The sequence below is a fragment of the Harpegnathos saltator genome, unplaced genomic scaffold (assembly GCF_003227715.2).
Source record: "Harpegnathos saltator strain DR-91 unplaced genomic scaffold, Hsal_v8.6 scaffold83, whole genome shotgun sequence".
Classification (NCBI taxonomy): Eukaryota; Metazoa; Arthropoda; class Insecta; order Hymenoptera; family Formicidae; genus Harpegnathos; species Harpegnathos saltator.
In genome coordinates, this window is record NW_020230682.1 from 942,797 (window position 1) to 960,909 (window position 18,113).

General features: G+C 42.1%; 3 protein-coding genes across 6 annotated transcripts; 2 read left to right on the top strand and 1 right to left on the bottom strand.

The window, feature by feature from the left end:
- Window positions 1-903: 903 nt before the first annotated feature.
- Window positions 904-6,348, top strand: btn (buttonless). The gene is made up of 4 exons (XM_011142752.3): window positions 904-1,841; window positions 2,357-2,634; window positions 5,953-6,110; window positions 6,182-6,348. The coding sequence occupies exons 1-4, from the start codon at window positions 1,474-1,476 to the stop codon at window positions 6,269-6,271; spliced, it is 894 nt and encodes a 297-aa protein (XP_011141054.2). The 5' UTR covers window positions 904-1,473; the 3' UTR covers window positions 6,272-6,348.
- A 118-nt stretch (window positions 6,349-6,466) lies between these two features.
- Window positions 6,467-8,129, bottom strand: LOC105184144 (MKI67 FHA domain-interacting nucleolar phosphoprotein-like). The gene is made up of 4 exons (XM_011142727.3): window positions 7,517-8,129; window positions 7,062-7,301; window positions 6,875-6,983; window positions 6,467-6,789 (listed from the first exon to the last, which is right to left on the bottom strand). Exons 1-4 carry the CDS (start codon window positions 7,655-7,657, stop codon window positions 6,545-6,547), a joined length of 735 nt encoding a protein of 244 aa, XP_011141029.1. The 5' UTR covers window positions 7,658-8,129; the 3' UTR covers window positions 6,467-6,544.
- Window positions 8,130-8,345: 216 nt separating this feature from the next.
- LOC105184143 (proteasome assembly chaperone 4) lies at window positions 8,346-9,423 on the top strand. Of its 4 annotated transcripts, none has more exons than XM_011142726.3 (3): window positions 8,346-8,681; window positions 8,777-8,836; window positions 8,955-9,423. In XM_011142726.3, the coding sequence occupies exon 3, from the start codon at window positions 9,003-9,005 to the stop codon at window positions 9,399-9,401; it is 399 nt and encodes a 132-aa protein (XP_011141028.1). In that variant the 5' UTR covers window positions 8,346-8,681; window positions 8,777-8,836; window positions 8,955-9,002; the 3' UTR covers window positions 9,402-9,423. The 4 variants fall into 4 exon arrangements, with proteins under 4 accessions (XP_011141028.1, XP_011141026.1, XP_011141027.1 ...); XM_011142724.3 differs by having other exon boundaries at window positions 8,346-8,676; XM_011142725.3 differs by lacking the exon at window positions 8,777-8,836.
- The last annotated feature ends 8,690 nt before the right edge of the window (window positions 9,424-18,113 follow it).

The following is an 18,113-nucleotide window of genomic DNA, read 5'->3' on the forward strand; positions in this document are numbered from 1 at the left end:
CTTCGCCTGGAGGACTCCGCCTGGAGATGAAGCTAGCGGAAGCTCGTGCCCGTGCCCGTCTCCCCCGACTTGGAGAGCTCGGAGCTTTCGGCCGGAACTCTCCTCCGCATACGGCGGCAGGAGCAACCTGCGGAAACCGCCGCGAAACGCGGGAAACGACCTTTCCATGCGGTTGTTGCCGTCGTCGGCAGACCGCCCGGCACCGCTGACGGGGACCGAGGACGACAGTGTCTCGAATTTCAGGGAATCTCCCTCTTCCTGTGAGTGCCGGCGGCGGCGGGCCTCTCGCAGCTCTCTCTCTCTCTCTCTCTCTCTCTCTCTCTTGGCGTGCGTGCTCGAGCCAGGCTCGAAGGGGCGCGAGAGCGCCCAAGAGAGGAAGCCAAACAATACCGATGACTAATGGAGACGCGCGACCCTTGAGGAGGAGCCGACCCCTCGAAACACCAGGGCCCGGTCGGGGTCTTGACACCCACTCGTTCACTCACTTTCTCCCTCTCTCTCTCTCTCTCTCTCTCTCCCTCTCTCTCTCCCTCTCTTTCTCTCTTTCTCTCTCTCTCTCTCTCTCTCTCTCTCTCTCTCTCTCTCTCTCTCTCTCTCTCTCGCCTTCGCTCCTCTCGGCTCCTTCGTGTTTTCTTAGCTGGGTCCCCGCCCGAGATTGACTTACGCTCCTCGTGACGGAGTAATGGCCGTCCTGAATCAATGAGACGGCCACGAATCTGTGAATGAATCGCCCGCGAGAGGGTAACAACCCCGTCCAGCGCGTCCTTCTTCATGCCTGGCGGTCCCCGTCGCGCGCTCAAAGCCAGACGTCTGCGGACGCAAATGAGCTTCAGGCTACCAGCGACTGTGAGATCGCCGAAAGCCTGGTGGTGGCCGAGGCGGCGAAGGAGTTCCTCTGCCAAAGTCGGAAGTTGGTGTCGCGTTTCGCAGAGGAAGGAACATGGGTCACGCGCGTCGAGGCTGCGAACAAACACCTCGTGGTGGAAATCGCTCGGCTCACTTGTCCGGAGCTGTCCTGCCGCGGGAAATCTCGCCGATGAGTTTCCGGCGGGTCGCGCACCGCGCGACACCCAGCAGGCCGGGGAGTGGACACGAAGAAGAGGTCGTTTCGTGTGTCACCGTTTCGGATTCCTCCGACCAGTCGCCTCGGCCGCGAGCGGCGATTGGCCAAAAAGGCAGCTCGAGGGGCACCGCGCAGCAAGATCTCGCAGCTTCCGCGGCCCTACTCCCACGACTCCCCGGCCACGACGGCGTTCTCCGTCACGCTGCCCCGGCCCTACGGCGACGCCGTATCACTCGTTTGACACTTCCGAGTGGGCGCTAACGCAATTCGCAGCGAGCCGCGCGAGCGCGGAGTGAAGCCGCGATGAACCCCGCGTCGACCTTCGCGCGCGATTAAAGCGAGCCTCACGCGCCAACTTGCCAGGTATGGCTCAGGTGCGACTCTAACGGCGAACGGACCTTTCTTGCTGGATGGACAAGTGCGGGCGGGAGGATCTTGCGCTGGAGCGGCTCCTTCGGCTTCCCCTGGTCGCTGCTAGTCGCGCGATGTCTTCGTGGTCGGAAGACACAACTTCGAGCGGCCATCGGGTCCTCGATGACCACTTCGAGCTACCGCCGACCCCGCCGACGCCGTCGGCGCTCCACGTGGATGGGCAAAGCGCGAGATCGGTGGCCTGCGACGCGTCCTGGTATCACAGGTGGTCCTGGAACGGCCAAGCGAATCCTTGTAATGGACTCGACGCCGCGATCGACGAGAGCGCTTCTCGTTTTCTCACTCCGCCCTACGTCGTCAACTTCTTGCAGAGCACTGACACCAATCAGAATTACCGCGCTTGCAGGTGAGAGGTCTCCGTTGACGGTTCTTGAAGATTGAAGGGAAAAGCCCTCTACCATGTTGCGAAGAAGCATGTGAAAGTTGGAGTTATTAATTGGAGAAAATTGGTGAATAGTCGCGCGCGATTAACCGCCCGTCTTCTTTCGCTGATAACTCGGATTCTTCCATGACTCTTCGCTGGGGACTTTTCTCTTCAGTTTCATCTGATTGTGTGGTTCTTTGAAATTGCGCAATCACACGTCGTGGTCGTACTAATTACGAGACAACGCACGGGGAAAAATGTTTCATTGAACGAAACAATTTTCCGGTGAAAACCAGAAAAGAATACCAGAATGTTGCTTGAGTGAAGCAGCAACCTTGACAATTTAGAATTGCCGTAACTTCAACCGGGATTTTTGTACCGTGCTCGTACTTTAGCGTTTCTCTTCGTGCGTGAAGAGAAAAATTTGCAAGCTTTTCGCAACGTCTGCGACGAGATTTTGCCAATCAACGACCTTCGTTGTATTTTCCCGCGGCAAGATGGGAGCAATATTCCCAGCAAGCCGCCGCGGATTGCCGGCCGATGATCGATCAATCAAGCGAGAGGGAGGATCCAAGATCTCCGCGAGTATCTTCCGAGGATCTATCATACGCGAATCAAGATCGCTGCGTGACGACCACGACGAGCGCGGCCGCGGCGTTCCGTGTTTGGCAAACGACTCATCCGCAGGACACACCGATGGACTGCGAGCACGACGGCAAATGTCAATCCTGGCAGGACATGCGCGTCGAGGAAGAGGCGCGCCCGCAAGGACGAGGTAACACGTCGCTCCTCGCTCTCTCAGTATTTAATCCATCGTCTCGGAAAATCGCGTCAGGAACGCGCAATCGAGCCGATCGTATCGGCGAACTGTGAAATATTTTCCCGTCGTTTTGTATTTTTGCAAAGTTGTTATTGAACTTTCTAAAGCGCCATTCATTATGATTCATTGGTGCACATAACCTTAAAAGTAATAATTGATGCAACGGGCGACGATTTGGAAGCGTTGTTGAATGAAAACCCGTTTAAAATGCAGGTAGAACTTGCAGAACAACTCGGGATTGTACGCGCGTTTCGTTGCTTTCCAGACAGCGTGAAAAAGATTTTTTGTCGAAAATTGCTACTGGCGATGAGAAGTAAATTAAGCACGATAATTCTAAACGCAGACATTCGTGGGTGGACCGCGGACAGTCTTCTGCATCAGCGGCGAAGCCAAATATTCACAGCAAAAAGGTCCTTCTGTGTATTTTGCTTATTTTTGAAGTTATATGCGGCAATGAATTATAATAAATGGCGTTTTAGAAAGTTTACACTGGCTGTGTTCAGTAGAACAAAATGATCAGTGAGCGCTTAGTGATTATTGTCTGTGATTGGAGCATTCTTTTAGATTCTTCGTAGACCCAGAAGTATTTACCAATCAGGAGCGAGAATCACTAAGCGCTCACTGATCACTTTGTTCTGCTGAACGCAGCCAATACCAACCTTACAAAACGGCGGGAAAATATCTCAGTTTAAAATAATTACATTAGAGAACTGAAAAAAAGACCAAAACTTTGGCATACACCTGATAATTACAGATGGGGATTAGCGGGAATTTCACGTCCGCGAACAAATCTCCGCGGAGACTCCCCGAGAAGCGATCGGAACGCGATTATTCGCGCCGTTATCGCGGCGGGTCTAATTATAGAAATTTCAGCTGCGCGACAAGTTGAGCTGGAAACATTTCCGATCGCGACCACCGCAGGTTTCCGCGACGCGAATCGTTGATGATACGGTCGGAAGGTTTATGTCTTTAGCGTCGCCAATGCGGCCATAATAGGCCCAGTGCGATGTAAATGTTTATCGGATGTCTAACTGCATCGAGCTGCTGCACGTCTTGCGTAATAAATGCCTCGCGGTGTCTCGCTCTTGTCATTGCGCTGTGGAAATTGTCATCCGTCGACGAAATTACTCGACGTCGACTCGGTGATGTCGTCTCTGTCTCTGCAAGTCAACTGAATCCTCGAGTGAACGTCCTTAAATCGACTGCCACCGATAAACAAGTTTGATGCCGACTGCCGCTGTTTACAAATACGTGAAGTCAAGATACCTTAAATTCAAAATGATGGACCCTACGTGACATGGCGGCTACACAATCATAATTTCATTTCATAATGTTGAAAATATATTAGAGATGTGCGAACTATTCGAATTCGAATCGAATCGAATCGAATCGAATTTAATTCGATTCGATTCGAATCTGAATCCCTATGATTCGAATCCGAATAATTCGAACAGGAATCAAATACATTATCGTTTGCGTGCATCAGCTACAAAATGAGCCATCTGGGCCTGTATGTTTGAACCCTTAACTTGTAATTAACTTAACTTATAATTAATAACTTAATTATAAATTACTTTAATTATTTAAATATATATTTTACTTTGAGATGATATCACTATATCAATATTCCCTTTCATATTAAAATCTTCCATCATTATTTACATGTTTAATAGTCATGTTAAATTTTTTAATGATTCGATTTGATTTCATTCGATTCGATTCGAAGTGAATTCGAATGAAATTTCATAGATTCGATTCGATTCGATTCGACATAAAAATTCTTGATTCGCACGTCTCTAAAATATACAGAATGTAAATTCACTTAAAATCTATAAAGTAACAAAGTACCGAAATAACGAACGATTATAATTTATAACGGCAAGTTATGTGGGTAACCTTTGGTTTTGGTCGTCCATCGATCCATCGATTTGAAGACTCGCCATTTCGAATTTTGACCTTCAACACCCGCGATTGAACGGAATGAGCCCCCCTAGAACCTTCGAATACCCAATTTTAGAAATATTCAGCTACCCCCGCAACGCAATATTACATTTCCGTTAGGCAAGGGGTTGAAGGCAGCACTTGCGCCAAGAACAAGCTGACAATCCTGACAGTCGTTGCCGCGAAAGAGAAAAAGAACCCAGGAGAAAAGATGAAGTAGCTCTTCAACAATCGCGCAGCTTTTTGCTTTCTGCAAATTCATCCGAATAGACCTCAAGTGAGCCGATAACGAGCATCGATGCGAGCCGCGGAGCACGCGGGATTGACGTCAGCCGGCAATTAGAGACGAGATAGCGGCACGGAAGCAACGTTAAGGGCCTCGAGAGAGAGCGAGCAGGGAGGGGGGTAAGAGGAGGGAGGGATAAAAAGGGGGCGAGCAAGCGCGCAGTGCTACCGCCGCGGCCACGTGTCGTGTTAAAAGCGCCGCCAGCCTTCTAGCTTCTAGCGGGATTTCGCAAAGCGCACGCGGCCGACGGTGCGTGTGCCGCACACGCATCGTACGTACGATTATTTTCATCCGGCCGCGGCAAAAAGCCGCCGCCGCTGCCGCGAAATCTCGCCGCGGGAAATCGCGGCGCAAGAAGATGACGGACGACGGGCGGCGGCGGCGGCGGCGGCGGCGGCGGCGACGTCGTCGTCGTCATCGTCGTCGTCGTCGTCGAAGTGGATGACGCGCGCGTTATGTCACGAACTGCGCGTCCTCGTCGAGCTTTGAGACGTTGGATTCTGGGGCTGCTCTTTTCGATGATAGCGAATTTTGGGAATCGAAATCCAAACTGGCGAGTCCTCGAGTCAAAACGAAGCGCTGCCCACGTACGATGTAATTTATTCTCTCGGGAACTCACGATCGTTTTCTTCTCCGCCGAGTCACAGCGTCGAAATGAAGGAAAGAGAGCAAGCAGTGCTGCTGATCGGTGATTTTTTTGACCGGCTGAATACAAATCAGACGAAGCATCTGCACTTTTTTTTCTTAGCACTTTCATGACACATGATCATTATGTCTACGAAAATAAACATAATAAATGATCAAAGATGAAGGTAATATACATTTAAATTATCTGGACTTAAATTATTGGATAAGGACGAGTTGATGCTAGAACCTTTAGACACTGAGGACTCTCTGAAAAAGTCCAAGAGGTGCATCTAAACAAAAACGAGCGTACATTTCAGATGAGAAATAATTCTTCTCAGTTGTTAGAGATATGCAGCTTGCGATATGAACAATCCGGACGGCCCATGATGCCTTCGACTTATCCATTCGCTCGTTCGCAGAGACGACCAAGAGGACGGGCGAGAAGCCGCGGAAGGAGAGGACCGCGTTCACGAAGCAACAGGTTCGACACCTCGAGTACGAATTCGCGCGGAGCAACTATCTGACGCGCTTGCGGCGTTACGAGATCGCCGTAGCGTTGGATCTGACGGAACGCCAGGTATTACCAGGTGTAATTTGCGCGATCGGACGCCTTCGTACCGTGCCGTTCAGTCGTTTTTCTTCCCACAGGTGAAAGTGTGGTTCCAAAACAGGCGGATGAAGTGGAAACGGACAAAGGGCAGCGCGGCTAACATCCAGGAGGCGACCGTCGCGTCGTGACGCATCTCTCGCGATCGCGACGACGTTCCGTTGCGCGGCATTACGAGATACGAGATTGTACATAACGAGACTTGCGTGGACGCTCGCGATGCTCGCTCGAAGCCGAATCACCACGGTAGAAGCTTTAAAAGTTCGCGTGTATACAGTATTTAGCGCTGTAGAGATTTAAGGAAATAGAAACTTGCACTCGTCACGTGGATGTTAAATCCCCATTCTTTATTCCGCATAAATAATCTATTATCAAATTATATAATAAAGAACCAAGTGAAACTGTTACAGTTGTGGCACGTCGACTGCTTGAAATTTTATGCTGATTCCCTTCTTTTGCAGTTTACCTTCTAACGCGGAGAGCTTGCTTAGCGAACTCTTGACAAAATTTTTGTAATCTTCTGTGCTTTGACTGTTATTTCTTTGTGTGGTTACTTTTCGTCGATTTTTTAGCTTGGGATACTGGTCTTCCGACCAGTTGAATCCCAAGAAAAAGCCAGGATGTTGCTTCTCAGGCGGAATATATGTAGCTGAGGAGAAATGAAAAAGAAAATATATACCGAGACAGATTATATAAATGAAAAATTATAAAGCAATTTTAAACAAATACGATACCTTTTAACAATCGACCACACATGAGATAATTATGCATTGTGTTTGCTGCAACCTTGGCGACATCCTTGTGCATGAATTCGATGTAGCCATAGCCACGACTTCTTCCAGTCTACAGAGCAATTTGAAAGATTTGTTAGTTATACGACATATCCAAGTAGTTTACAGTTTGCTCAAAATATGTACATACTCTTTTGGATCTTGCCACTCGTACTCTTGTGACCTTGCCAAACTGTTTAAAATAATCTCTCATCTGCTCTTCGTAAAATCCATGAGGTATGTGCCCTATATAAACAATGCCTCTATCTTGGGGTCTTTTTTCTTTGAGTGATGTAGCTTTTGATATAGTTTTCGATGTGGATTTGGATTTTGTCGTAGGTTTAGTTCGCACATCAGGCTTTTTCTTAGTTTTAATTTCTGTATTTTCCTTCTGGAAAATAGAAAATGTGTCTCAGTAAATAAAGCAAACGCTCTTTTGCATTTACTAATACTGATAACATGAGATAACAATAGTAGAATAAGACAAATAAGCAGCAAGAAATGCGCAATAAAACAACCGGATGAATACATAAAATATACAATAGAAATGAAATTAAAACGGTGAAGATATATCTGCATACTCTTCACCAGTGAGTTATGTCTAACCTTAAAAATCTGTTGAACATTTTTAACCGCTTTCTCGAGACTGACGCCCGCTTTCGGCGTCGATGTCTTTCGCTTGCTCTTAGCAACCTTCCTCAGGACTGGCTCCTGGAAGGATACTGTACTTTTTTTCGTTACTTTCATATTTCTTCAACAAACAACACAATACGCGAATAACAGCACGTGCTACGAAACGACGGAGTAACAACCACAGTTCAGTTCAGTTCAATATATGGCTCCGGATTGCATTCAGCTTTGTCCATACGCCATTTTCCAGTAGTATGAAGGTAAAAGAAAAACAGGGACAACGCGTACGCGGTCCTCACGATCAAAAAATATGCGTAGTTACAGAAACCACTTCCAACCGCCACGGAGGCGAACTAAAGACTCTTTGAGTAACAATCACAGTAGTGGATGATGAAGAGTTAAGGTACGATCACATGGAATTCGAAATAGCGGAACGGAAAAGAAACGGAAAGGGCAAATGGCGTTAACCAATCGGAGCAATTTTGTTCCGTTATTGAAAAGATGATTGAAAAGATATTATTCATATTCACGCAAGCGCAGATGTCGCTTCTCAGTGAAGTACGTATTCCACTGCAACAAAGATATCGTAACAAAAGAATCTTGTGAGGAAGAAACACAAACGATATAAAATAGAATGTAGGACAGCTGCAAGGAAATGAAATATATAGTTTATTGGTGAAACTAATAAATTTTCTTGATTTATTGCTCCCTCAGCCGATTTTCGTCCATAAAAATGGCAAATATATATTTAAAATATCTTTTAGAAATTACCAAAAATTTTCTCCATCTTCCATCACTAAGTTACAGTATACTGCTTGTGGTTAAAGGTTATGATTTGTAAGTTCTGTTGACAAATTTGGAGGGACTACGAGAGGCTTTATAGGTTATGTTTTGTCAGTTCTGCTGACAAATTTGGAGGGATTGCGAGAGTGCACAAATAAAAATTGTGAAAATTAGAAGTGTGTTACTACATTCTCATAAAGGCAGATATCTATTAAGAATAAAGGAAGAGTTGGAGGAGAAATACACGATACGTATTTCAAGAAATGATACGTAATATGCTTGAATGCAAAACTGAATTAACGAGCAGTTCAACTTGGAAAACGTCCAAATTGTACACTCCAACCGCTTGAGACGTAAAGTATTAAATCAAAGATCATGTTTATCTACCGAATACCATTTTCTATGTTCTGCTATTAGCCTGTTTGTTTCACGTCAAAATTTCTATTTTCATAGCTAACTCAACTTTGCAGCATGATAGATTGACATTTTACTTACTAAGAAATAAAATATTCCGTACGTGTACTTTATATTAAATGTTAATTGTTGTTTTGTAATTTTGAAAAGTTTTATAGATAATTTCATAATTTTCAACTTGGTATTTCTTAATAATTATATGATCATTATTTTATAGATAAGCTAAGGAGAAAAACTAGAATAACTAAAAGAATAACTAGGAAGTATGGCGAATGAACAAGAGCAAAAAATGAATGCAGAATTCCTACCATGTAGTTTTAAATTTCACAACTTTAGTGCAAGAGTCAGTGATGTGACTGTCAATTGTAAAATCATAAAAATGGAGAACTGCTTGTACTTGTGGATAGGAGATTGCAATAATCCAACTATGGAAGATCTGTCTTTTGCCCTAGCATCAAACTTTCAAAGACAACCGATTGCTACAAAGATCATGGGTGCTGTAGCAGACGCCACATCCACAAACATGGCTAAAAGATTAAGTATGAAGCTTGGAAGGCCTGTGTATGTCAGTTTTAATATAACAGCAGACAATATAACATTACCAGGAATCGAAAGGAAGATCCAAGAGGAGTTTAAGACACATGCAGATTTATTAAGTTCTTAATAAAATCCTAATAACAGATAAATCTCCAAAATGTTTTTTACTTAAAGAAATGTTAAATACGAGAGCAGTCTGAAAAGTTCCTGGCCTAACAATGAAAGAAAATTTTTTTTGCCGTGAAATATGTTTTATTTTTTAATATAATCTCCTGAAACTTCAATACATTTATTCCAACGTTTTTCCAATAATTCAATACCATCATTAAAGTGTGATTCTGGAAGGTTCTTTCTGCTCTGGTGTATAGTGGTGGATCCAAGTTTCATCACCAGTTATGAAACGACGCTTGAAATCCATTTTATTTTGCTTAAAACGATTCAAACACACTTGAGAAATACGCATTCAAATGCAATTTTAATCAATTGTTAGCAAATGCAGTACCTATCTTGCACAAAGCTTTTTCAACTGGTGCTACTACTCGTATGATTTGACAGATCGAATAAAATTTTACATGAGTTTATATCAGGGATGCCACTACCAATACAATTATAGTTTGACAGTTTCTAATGCCATGTATGTCAGGTTGAGAACTTTTCAGACTGCCTACATATTAATAAACATACAAGTACATTGTAACAGTACATATATACTAGAGCTATACAATGTGGAGATATCCCATTATTTGAGATATTTATTTGAAGTTACAAATCATTTTTTTATTACTATCTGAAGTAGAAAAGAATTGTTGATGTTTTACTTCTGTAATAAATATAATTTTGATGAAGGTTGGTACATTGTGGGTTAATTTGGTTAAATTTTTGAAGATTAGAATGTAGTTTCAATCATTCAAAATTTTAATCAGAATTCAAAAAACAATTCATTATTCACCATTCAACAATTATTCATTATTCATCATTCAACAATTATTCATTATTATCTAATACTTTAGATCTTGCCAATTTTTGTGGAATTCATAATTTTGATCAAATCTAACCCAAGTATTTTTTTGTAAATTTTTAGAATTGCTGTTTATAACACTCGTCAAGACAAAGAAAATGACACCTCGCTTGACATTTTCCGCGCACCGGAAATGTTTGAAAATTTGTGTAACGATTTTATAAATAAAAAAGCAATATTTTTTGAGCACTTGCTGTTGGAAGAAAAATTTTTGCAATAATGCTATTTTACGTATTTCGATAAGTACTACTGAATGCAATCTTAAAAACCTAGAGTCAGAGAGAAACGTGAAAGTGCTCAACACGGCGTTTTCGGCGACACCGACTTTCGGAACTGCGAAAGGACGCCATCTGCATCTATTTTGAGAGGAGAACTACGATGTTACCTCCACTTTCAGGTTTCGGCGGTAAAACCTGCGTGTGGTGACAGTTCGTGCTACAACCATAATAGCGTACTTGACAAGCACGGTCTCACACATTGTTACGCGTTTATAACATGAATTAACATGTTAACATGCGCAAAAAAAATAAGAATTGACATTGTGTATGATTAATATCATGAAGATCATACAAAATATCCGATAATTAGCTGCCAATCCGAAGTGTGAAGGTAGAATTGGGTTCAGACAAACATAAAAGTCCCATACCGTTTTGCGAGATTCACAATAATTATCTAGTTATTAATGACAGAAATGTGAGGAGTGGGAGCGCGCCGACATAGATGATTGGAGAAGCGTTGCAACTGCTCAGCGATCATATGAATCTTTTCCTTAGCGTGAACTAGTGAAAAGTGAAAGACTTCTGTGAATTAGTGAAAAATGAAAAATTTTATATGAATTTGTGAAAATCGAAACATTTTTTTACACGACAAGACTCATTGGGTCGTTCAACATGGCAGTTGCGTTCTGGATAATTCTTAATGAATATCATAGAAATCAAAATGATCAACATAATAATGTCCGTGTAGTCCTAAGGATATTACGTGACACGCAAAATCCGTTTGATATAATATCCAAAGAAAATGTTTCAAAATATGTACGGGTAATATAAACCTTATGCACCGACGAGATACTATAAAGACTGTTGGCCTTATGGGATTTAGCTTACCAGAGAAATTTTGCTGTGCACTAGCGCTCTTTTAGGAATATCGTGGCCGAAATATGAAGCATAGTTTGAAATAAACATGGATAGTAACAGATATGGAATAATAGGAAAAAGATATCGGAAGATATCAAAGACTATTAATATAGAAAACAGGCCGAATATGTATGTGTGTATGTCTCTTGGGATTGCGAGACGTGAGAAAATTTAGAATAATTTTTATTTTAAATATATAACCACGTTGGCATTCCTTAAGTTAATAATTCGAAGTTGAAATAATACTAAAATTGCAATCGGAAACATATGTACAGAGTGTTTCACAAATTCCTCGTTCCTAGGAATTCATGAAGACATAGAACGGATTAAGATAAATATAAAATTCCCGTACCATTTTGCGATGTAACAACCGAGTTATTAATTACAGAAATGTAACGAATGAGCACGCTCGCCCAGATGGTATCGAAAAAGCAACGAAGCTGCTCGAGTCAAGCGCGGCCCACATGATCTAACGACAGTTGCCAGCGTGCAAGAAGAAGAAGAAGAAGAAAGACAAGCCGCCGCCCATGCGTCTCCAGATGTGTCAAATCGTTTATTATACAGGAGACTTTGATACGGCAACGGATGTTTCACGAGGACCTGTCGAGAACAAAGGGATGCCCGGGTGCCGAAATTCTGACCGATATCCTGCTACGAGGGTCATTCAAATATTAACCGGATTTTTTACCTGCGGACTCAGAAAGAGTGGGCCGAGGAGCTCCAGGTAGTTAGGTAGAGATGTGTGGAAGGGAGTGACCTCCTTGCAACATTCCTCAGTTGCTGTTCCCTCGTTAGTAGCACCATGACTGAACAAGAGGTACCTACGTACTGTTGCGCAACGCATTATCATTCAATTTCTCGCTAACGAAGGCTTCAAACTAACTGAAATTTTGACTAGACTCCAAGCACAGTTTGGAGATGGTACTCTGTCAAGAACCCAAGTGTTTGATCGGGCCAAAAAATTTCGCAGTGATCGTAATGCTGTGGAAAACGAAAGTCACGAACGTCGTCCGCGATCGAGTGTCATTGGTGAGAATATTCGGGCTGTTCGTGAACTTGTGGAAGATGACCGGCACTTAACTGTTGTCGAAATCTTATCAGATGTGGGCATAAGTATTGAGAGTGCTTACACAATTCTCTCAGGATACCGGCAACCCATTCGCGACGTTCCGCTTCTCCATGACAACGCGCGACCTTATACAGTAACCTTAACCCGCGGTATAAAAGAGACACGAGAATCGCAACGATTCTGTATCCGCGTTACGCCAAGTATATGCTCATACGTATAAGTTCAATACTTGGGGGGGGGGGCTATTTGAAGAAAAAAGAGTCATAATTTACAATACGTATATTTGGACTCGCTTTTACTACATTATTTAACAGAGATTTGTGTGGCTCAACAAACCAATAATGATCTATTAAATTTCCAGAGATGCGAGTCTTTTCATTCGTCACACTTTGGCGGCGGCCATTTGACCGGCTTATTGATGTCAGGGTATAAACATCCCAAATTATCCTCAGCGGCAGCATCGGCGGTAGCTTTCGCACTGATTCCCGGCAATAGCGTGACCGCCATGACAGTGGCTAGCAGAAGCGTGAAGAACGTCCAAAACATGGCGGAATCTTCGTTTCTTGCGTTCTTGGTCGTATGAGCGTTTGATCCAACGTCGCGCAACTTTGCGAATTTATACCCGAGGGAACACAGCTCCGCGTGTGATGCATGCAATTGCTTCTCATGAAAACCATATAAACTTTTTATGCACCGCGCGTGCGGCGCGTGTTACGATTTGTTGCCTTTTTATTGCAACCATGTGGTCGCTTGACAATAGCGATATATCACGTCGCAACGATAACACATATTATCAGATAAAATGAAAACGTCGAAAGTGTCGTAAAGAATGAAATGTAAAAAGAAAACTGGAAGTAGAGAAAGATGGAAGGGACATGATCCATCCGCGAGGATAAAAGTATACACGACGGTAGGTCCCGAGGACGATGGCTGTGGCTCTCGCTCAAATAATGACTCAACTTAACGTTGTCGCGAGAATCGTGATGATTCTGCATCTTATTTTGCGTTACGCCAAAAATATGCTCATGAGCATAAGTTCAAAAAATACTCGGGGGCTATTTAAAGAAGAAAAAAGAATCATAATTTACGATACGTATTTGGACTCGCATTTATTTAACGGAGATTTAAATGGCTTAACAAACCGATAATGATTTGTTAAATTCTCCAAAGATACGAGTCTATTGAACATGTATGTAATACTACTACACAGTCTGTCCCAGATCCAATGAGACTGATCTAAAAAAAATACAAAGCGTTTATTATTTTGATTTTTTATTCTTGTTTATCCAAAATAGTCTCCTTCTGAGTCAATACATCGCTAGAAACGTTCAACAAATTTTTCGAAACATTTTTTATACTCATCGGCTGGAATGGCCTTTAGTATGGCGGTCGAAGTCTTTTGGATGACCGGGATGGTATCGAAACGATTTCCTTTCATCGCCAATTTCAGTTTGGGAAATAGCCAGAAGTCGCACGGAGCCAAATCAGGTGAATACGGTGGATGATCGATAACAATGATGCCTTTTTTGGTCAAGAATTCACGTACCATGATGGCTTTGTACGATGGTGCATTATCGTGCAACAAAAACCAACTGCCTGGCTCTCGATATTCCGGTCGAACTCGTCGAATTCTGGCCCACAATCGTTGTAGAACTCCCAGATAATATCTGGGCAGACACACAGCGGTCGCTTTGAAGAATTTCTTTGACTTTCTCGATGTTTTCTTCATTGCGAGTGGTTTTTGGTGGCGGTGTTCGGTCATCGTCTGCAAGGTCCTCACGACCGTCACGGAATCGGCCAAATCAACGGAAAACCTGTGCACGGAACATGCATTCATCCCCGTACACATTTTTTAGCGTTTCGTACGTTTCTGCACCACTTTTACCCAATTTAAAACATGTTCCATGTTGGTTTTTCGACCGACGTACACAAAGTGACTTTACATAAAATGTCAAACCACAGTGAAATATCAACAGAATTCGCTCAAATTTTGAGGTTAAGTAGATGAAGGGTAGAACATTCACCTACCATCATTCACTCATAGATATCGCTGCGCTAAGAACTTTGATGGAACCAGTCTCATCGTATCTGGGACAGACTGTGTATATTGCTAAAAGAAGTCAAACGCTGGCGAAAACATCATGACGCAGACGTATGATATATCAAGCTCTCACTTCTGCAATTCGTGTACTTCAACGTGCATATACACATTCCATTGAACCAATATAACCTGGCTAGTTTCATTAGTTTAAACAGTTTAACCTAATTTAACAGTTAAATACGTTGTTGGCTTATATAAAAAGTGATAAGAAAGAAAACAAATAAAAATAATGCTGTTATTTGTGTGGAAAAAACGCAACGCAGACTAAAAATATTTCTTCACACAAGTAAATTTATTGACAAACAAAGAGATTAAGTATACGATCGCTCAGAATAAAAATAGAAAATGTGACTTAGGTTATTTTCATTATCACAGGCACATGTTTGGAATCCAATTTTTCTTTTATTTACACATTTATTTTGTCACAATAATCATTAATTCAGTGAAACGTATGAAACGCAGCTTTTTAATTTAGCCTCCACGCATGACAGCGCATAACAGAGCATAACGTTCAAAGTACATCAACTGTATATTTTACATCTGTCTCGCTTTCTTGGTGCTCGGACGACTCATTTAATTTTTTACATTCTGACGGCCATGTGGGCAACTCATTGAGCAAGGGGTATAAGCAGTTCATAGATTCCTCAGCGGCAGCATCGGCGATAGCTCTCGCGCTGATTTCTGACAATAAAGTGACCGCCATGATAATGACTAGCAGAAGCGAGAAGAACGTCCAGAACATGGCGAAATCTTCGTTTTTCGCGTTCCTGGTCGTTCGAGCGTTTGATCCAACGTCGCGCAACTTTGCAAATTACCCGCGGAGACACAGTATCTTGTATGATATTTGCAAATTGTTTCTCACGAAAACCGTATAAAATTTTTATGTATCGCGCGTGCGGCGCGTGCTACGACGTATTGTCTTTTCATTACAAACATGTGCTTGCTTGACGGTAGCAATATATTATGTCATAATGATAACACGTATTATCAAATAATGTGGAAATCGTCGGAAATGTCGTAAAAAATATACTGAACAAGAAAAAAGGATAGAGAAACATAGGAGACGCGAGAATCGCGACGATTTTGTATCTTATTCCGCGTTACGCCAAGTATATGCTCATAAGTATAAGTTCAATACTTGGGGGGGGGGGCTATTTGAAGAAAAAAAAGAGTCATAATTTACAATACGTATATTTGGACTCGCTTTTACTACATTATTTAACAGAGATTTGTGTGGCTCAACAAACCAATAATGATCTGTTAAATTTCCAGAGATGTGAGTCTTTTCATTCTTTACACTCTGGTGGCGGCCATTGGACTTATCGGCTCATCGAGGTTGGGATTGAAGCATCCCAAACCATCCTGTGCGGCAATATCGGCGGTAGCTTCCGCCGCTGATTCCTGGCAATAACGTGACCACCATGATAGCGGCTAGCAGAAGAGTGCAGAACGTCCAAAACATGTCGAAATCTTCGTTTTTCGCGTTTTTGATCGTATGAGCCTTTGATCAAACGTCACAGAATTATGATTTATACCCGCGGAGACACAGCTCCGCGTGTGACGCTTGCAAATTGCTTCTCACGAAAACCGTATAAAATTTTTATGTATCGCGCATGCGGCGCGTGATATGTTGTGTTGTTTTTTGTTGCAAAAATGTGCTCGCTTAACGATAACAATATATCGCGTCGCAACGATAACATGTATTATCAGATAAAATAGTAATCGTTGGAAATGTAAAAAATGTACTGAGAAAGAAAAAAGAAATAAAGAAACATAGAAGAGACGCGAGAATCGCGACGATTCTGTATCTTATTTCGCGTTACACCAAGTATACGCTTATGAGCATAAGTTTAATTGAGCATAAATTTAATGAGCATAAATTTGAGGACTATTAAGAAAGAATCATCATGTACAATATGTGTATTTGAACTCGCTTTTATTATATCATTTAACAGAGACTTGAGCGGCTCCACAAATCAATAATGATCTGCTAAATTTTCCAGAGATGCGAGACTTTTCATTCTTCAGGCGGGGGTGAATGGGTGACGTAACCTTGTCCCAAATCATCCTCGGGGCCAGCATCGGCTACACCTATTGCGCTGATCTCTGGCAATAACATGGTCGCTATGATAGTGGCTAGCAGAAGACTGAAGAACGTCCAGTACATGGCGGAATCTCTGTTTTTCTCGTTCTTAGCGAAATCGTTCGTTTTTCTCGTAGGAGCGTTTGATTCAACGTCGGACAACTTTGCAAATTTATACCCGCGGAGACACAGCTCCGCGTGTGACGCGTGCACATTGCTTCTCACGAAAACTGTATAAAATTTTTATGTATCGCGCGTGCGGCGTGTGTCTTCGATGTTCCACGATGTGTTATCTTTTTATTGCAAATATGTGCTCGCTTGACGATAACGATGTATCGCGTTGCAACAGTAACATGTATTATCAGATAAAATGGAAATCGTTGAAAATGCCTGTACTAAATGAATGTTGGAAAAATGTACTGAAGAAAGAAAAAAGAAGTAGAGAAGCACAGAAGTGACGTGATCAATCTGTGAGGATAAAAATATGACGTATTGCGATTGCGTTTTACCTGAGCAACGAGGACATGATTTGTTCACATCCTCATAAAATTGAATTTCAGGGTCTCACGGTATTGCCTCGACCTCCGCCTTCACAAAAATTTCTTCCAAGTTCGTCCTGTTGCCATTCGTTCGTTAACCCCCTAATAGGTTACCGATGTTTTGTTACTTTTTAATAATATTATTATTTTATATTTGTTGATAAAAAAGGCAAAGAACGCTCTGATATCTTTGTTAAGATATAAATTACTTGCTGGAATATAATAAACATCATTAATTATTTAATTTATTTACTAACATATATTTACTAATGTATATATTTTATTTTATGTATTTTATTATGTACAGTGCTGGACAAAATAAATCATACACCTTTCAACTATTTGAATTTGTTAGTGTAACTATTCTTACAACAAGCAAATATATTATGAGATACAGGAAAATCAAAGCATTTTAAAGTATTTAAATAAAGGAAATGTGAAATAATAAAAATTGTGCTCAATTTGTTTGCAAATAATTTATTACTCAATATTGGTGCGTTGTGCCCTGGACAAAATAAATCATACACCTAAATGATATATGGTAGGAAACTGTCAATATTTACATTTCATCGTTCTGCTATTGTTCGTCATTCTACTGTTTGTTTACATTGTATATATGACTAGAGTTTATGTGTTCGGTGAAGCAGTAATAATTGTGACAACCAAGAACAATGTCACAGAAGCAAATTTCTCTTGATATCCGAAATTTAGTCATTCGCGACCGACAGAATGGTAATTCTTTTAGAAAAATTGCTAATAAATACTTGATTTCTGTCGGAGCAGTGCAGCACATCTGGAAAAAATATGAAACACATGGGATTGTGGCAAACTATTCCGGAAAAGGTCGAAAACGGGCTACAACTTTTCGTGATGACACCAGAATCGTTCGAATG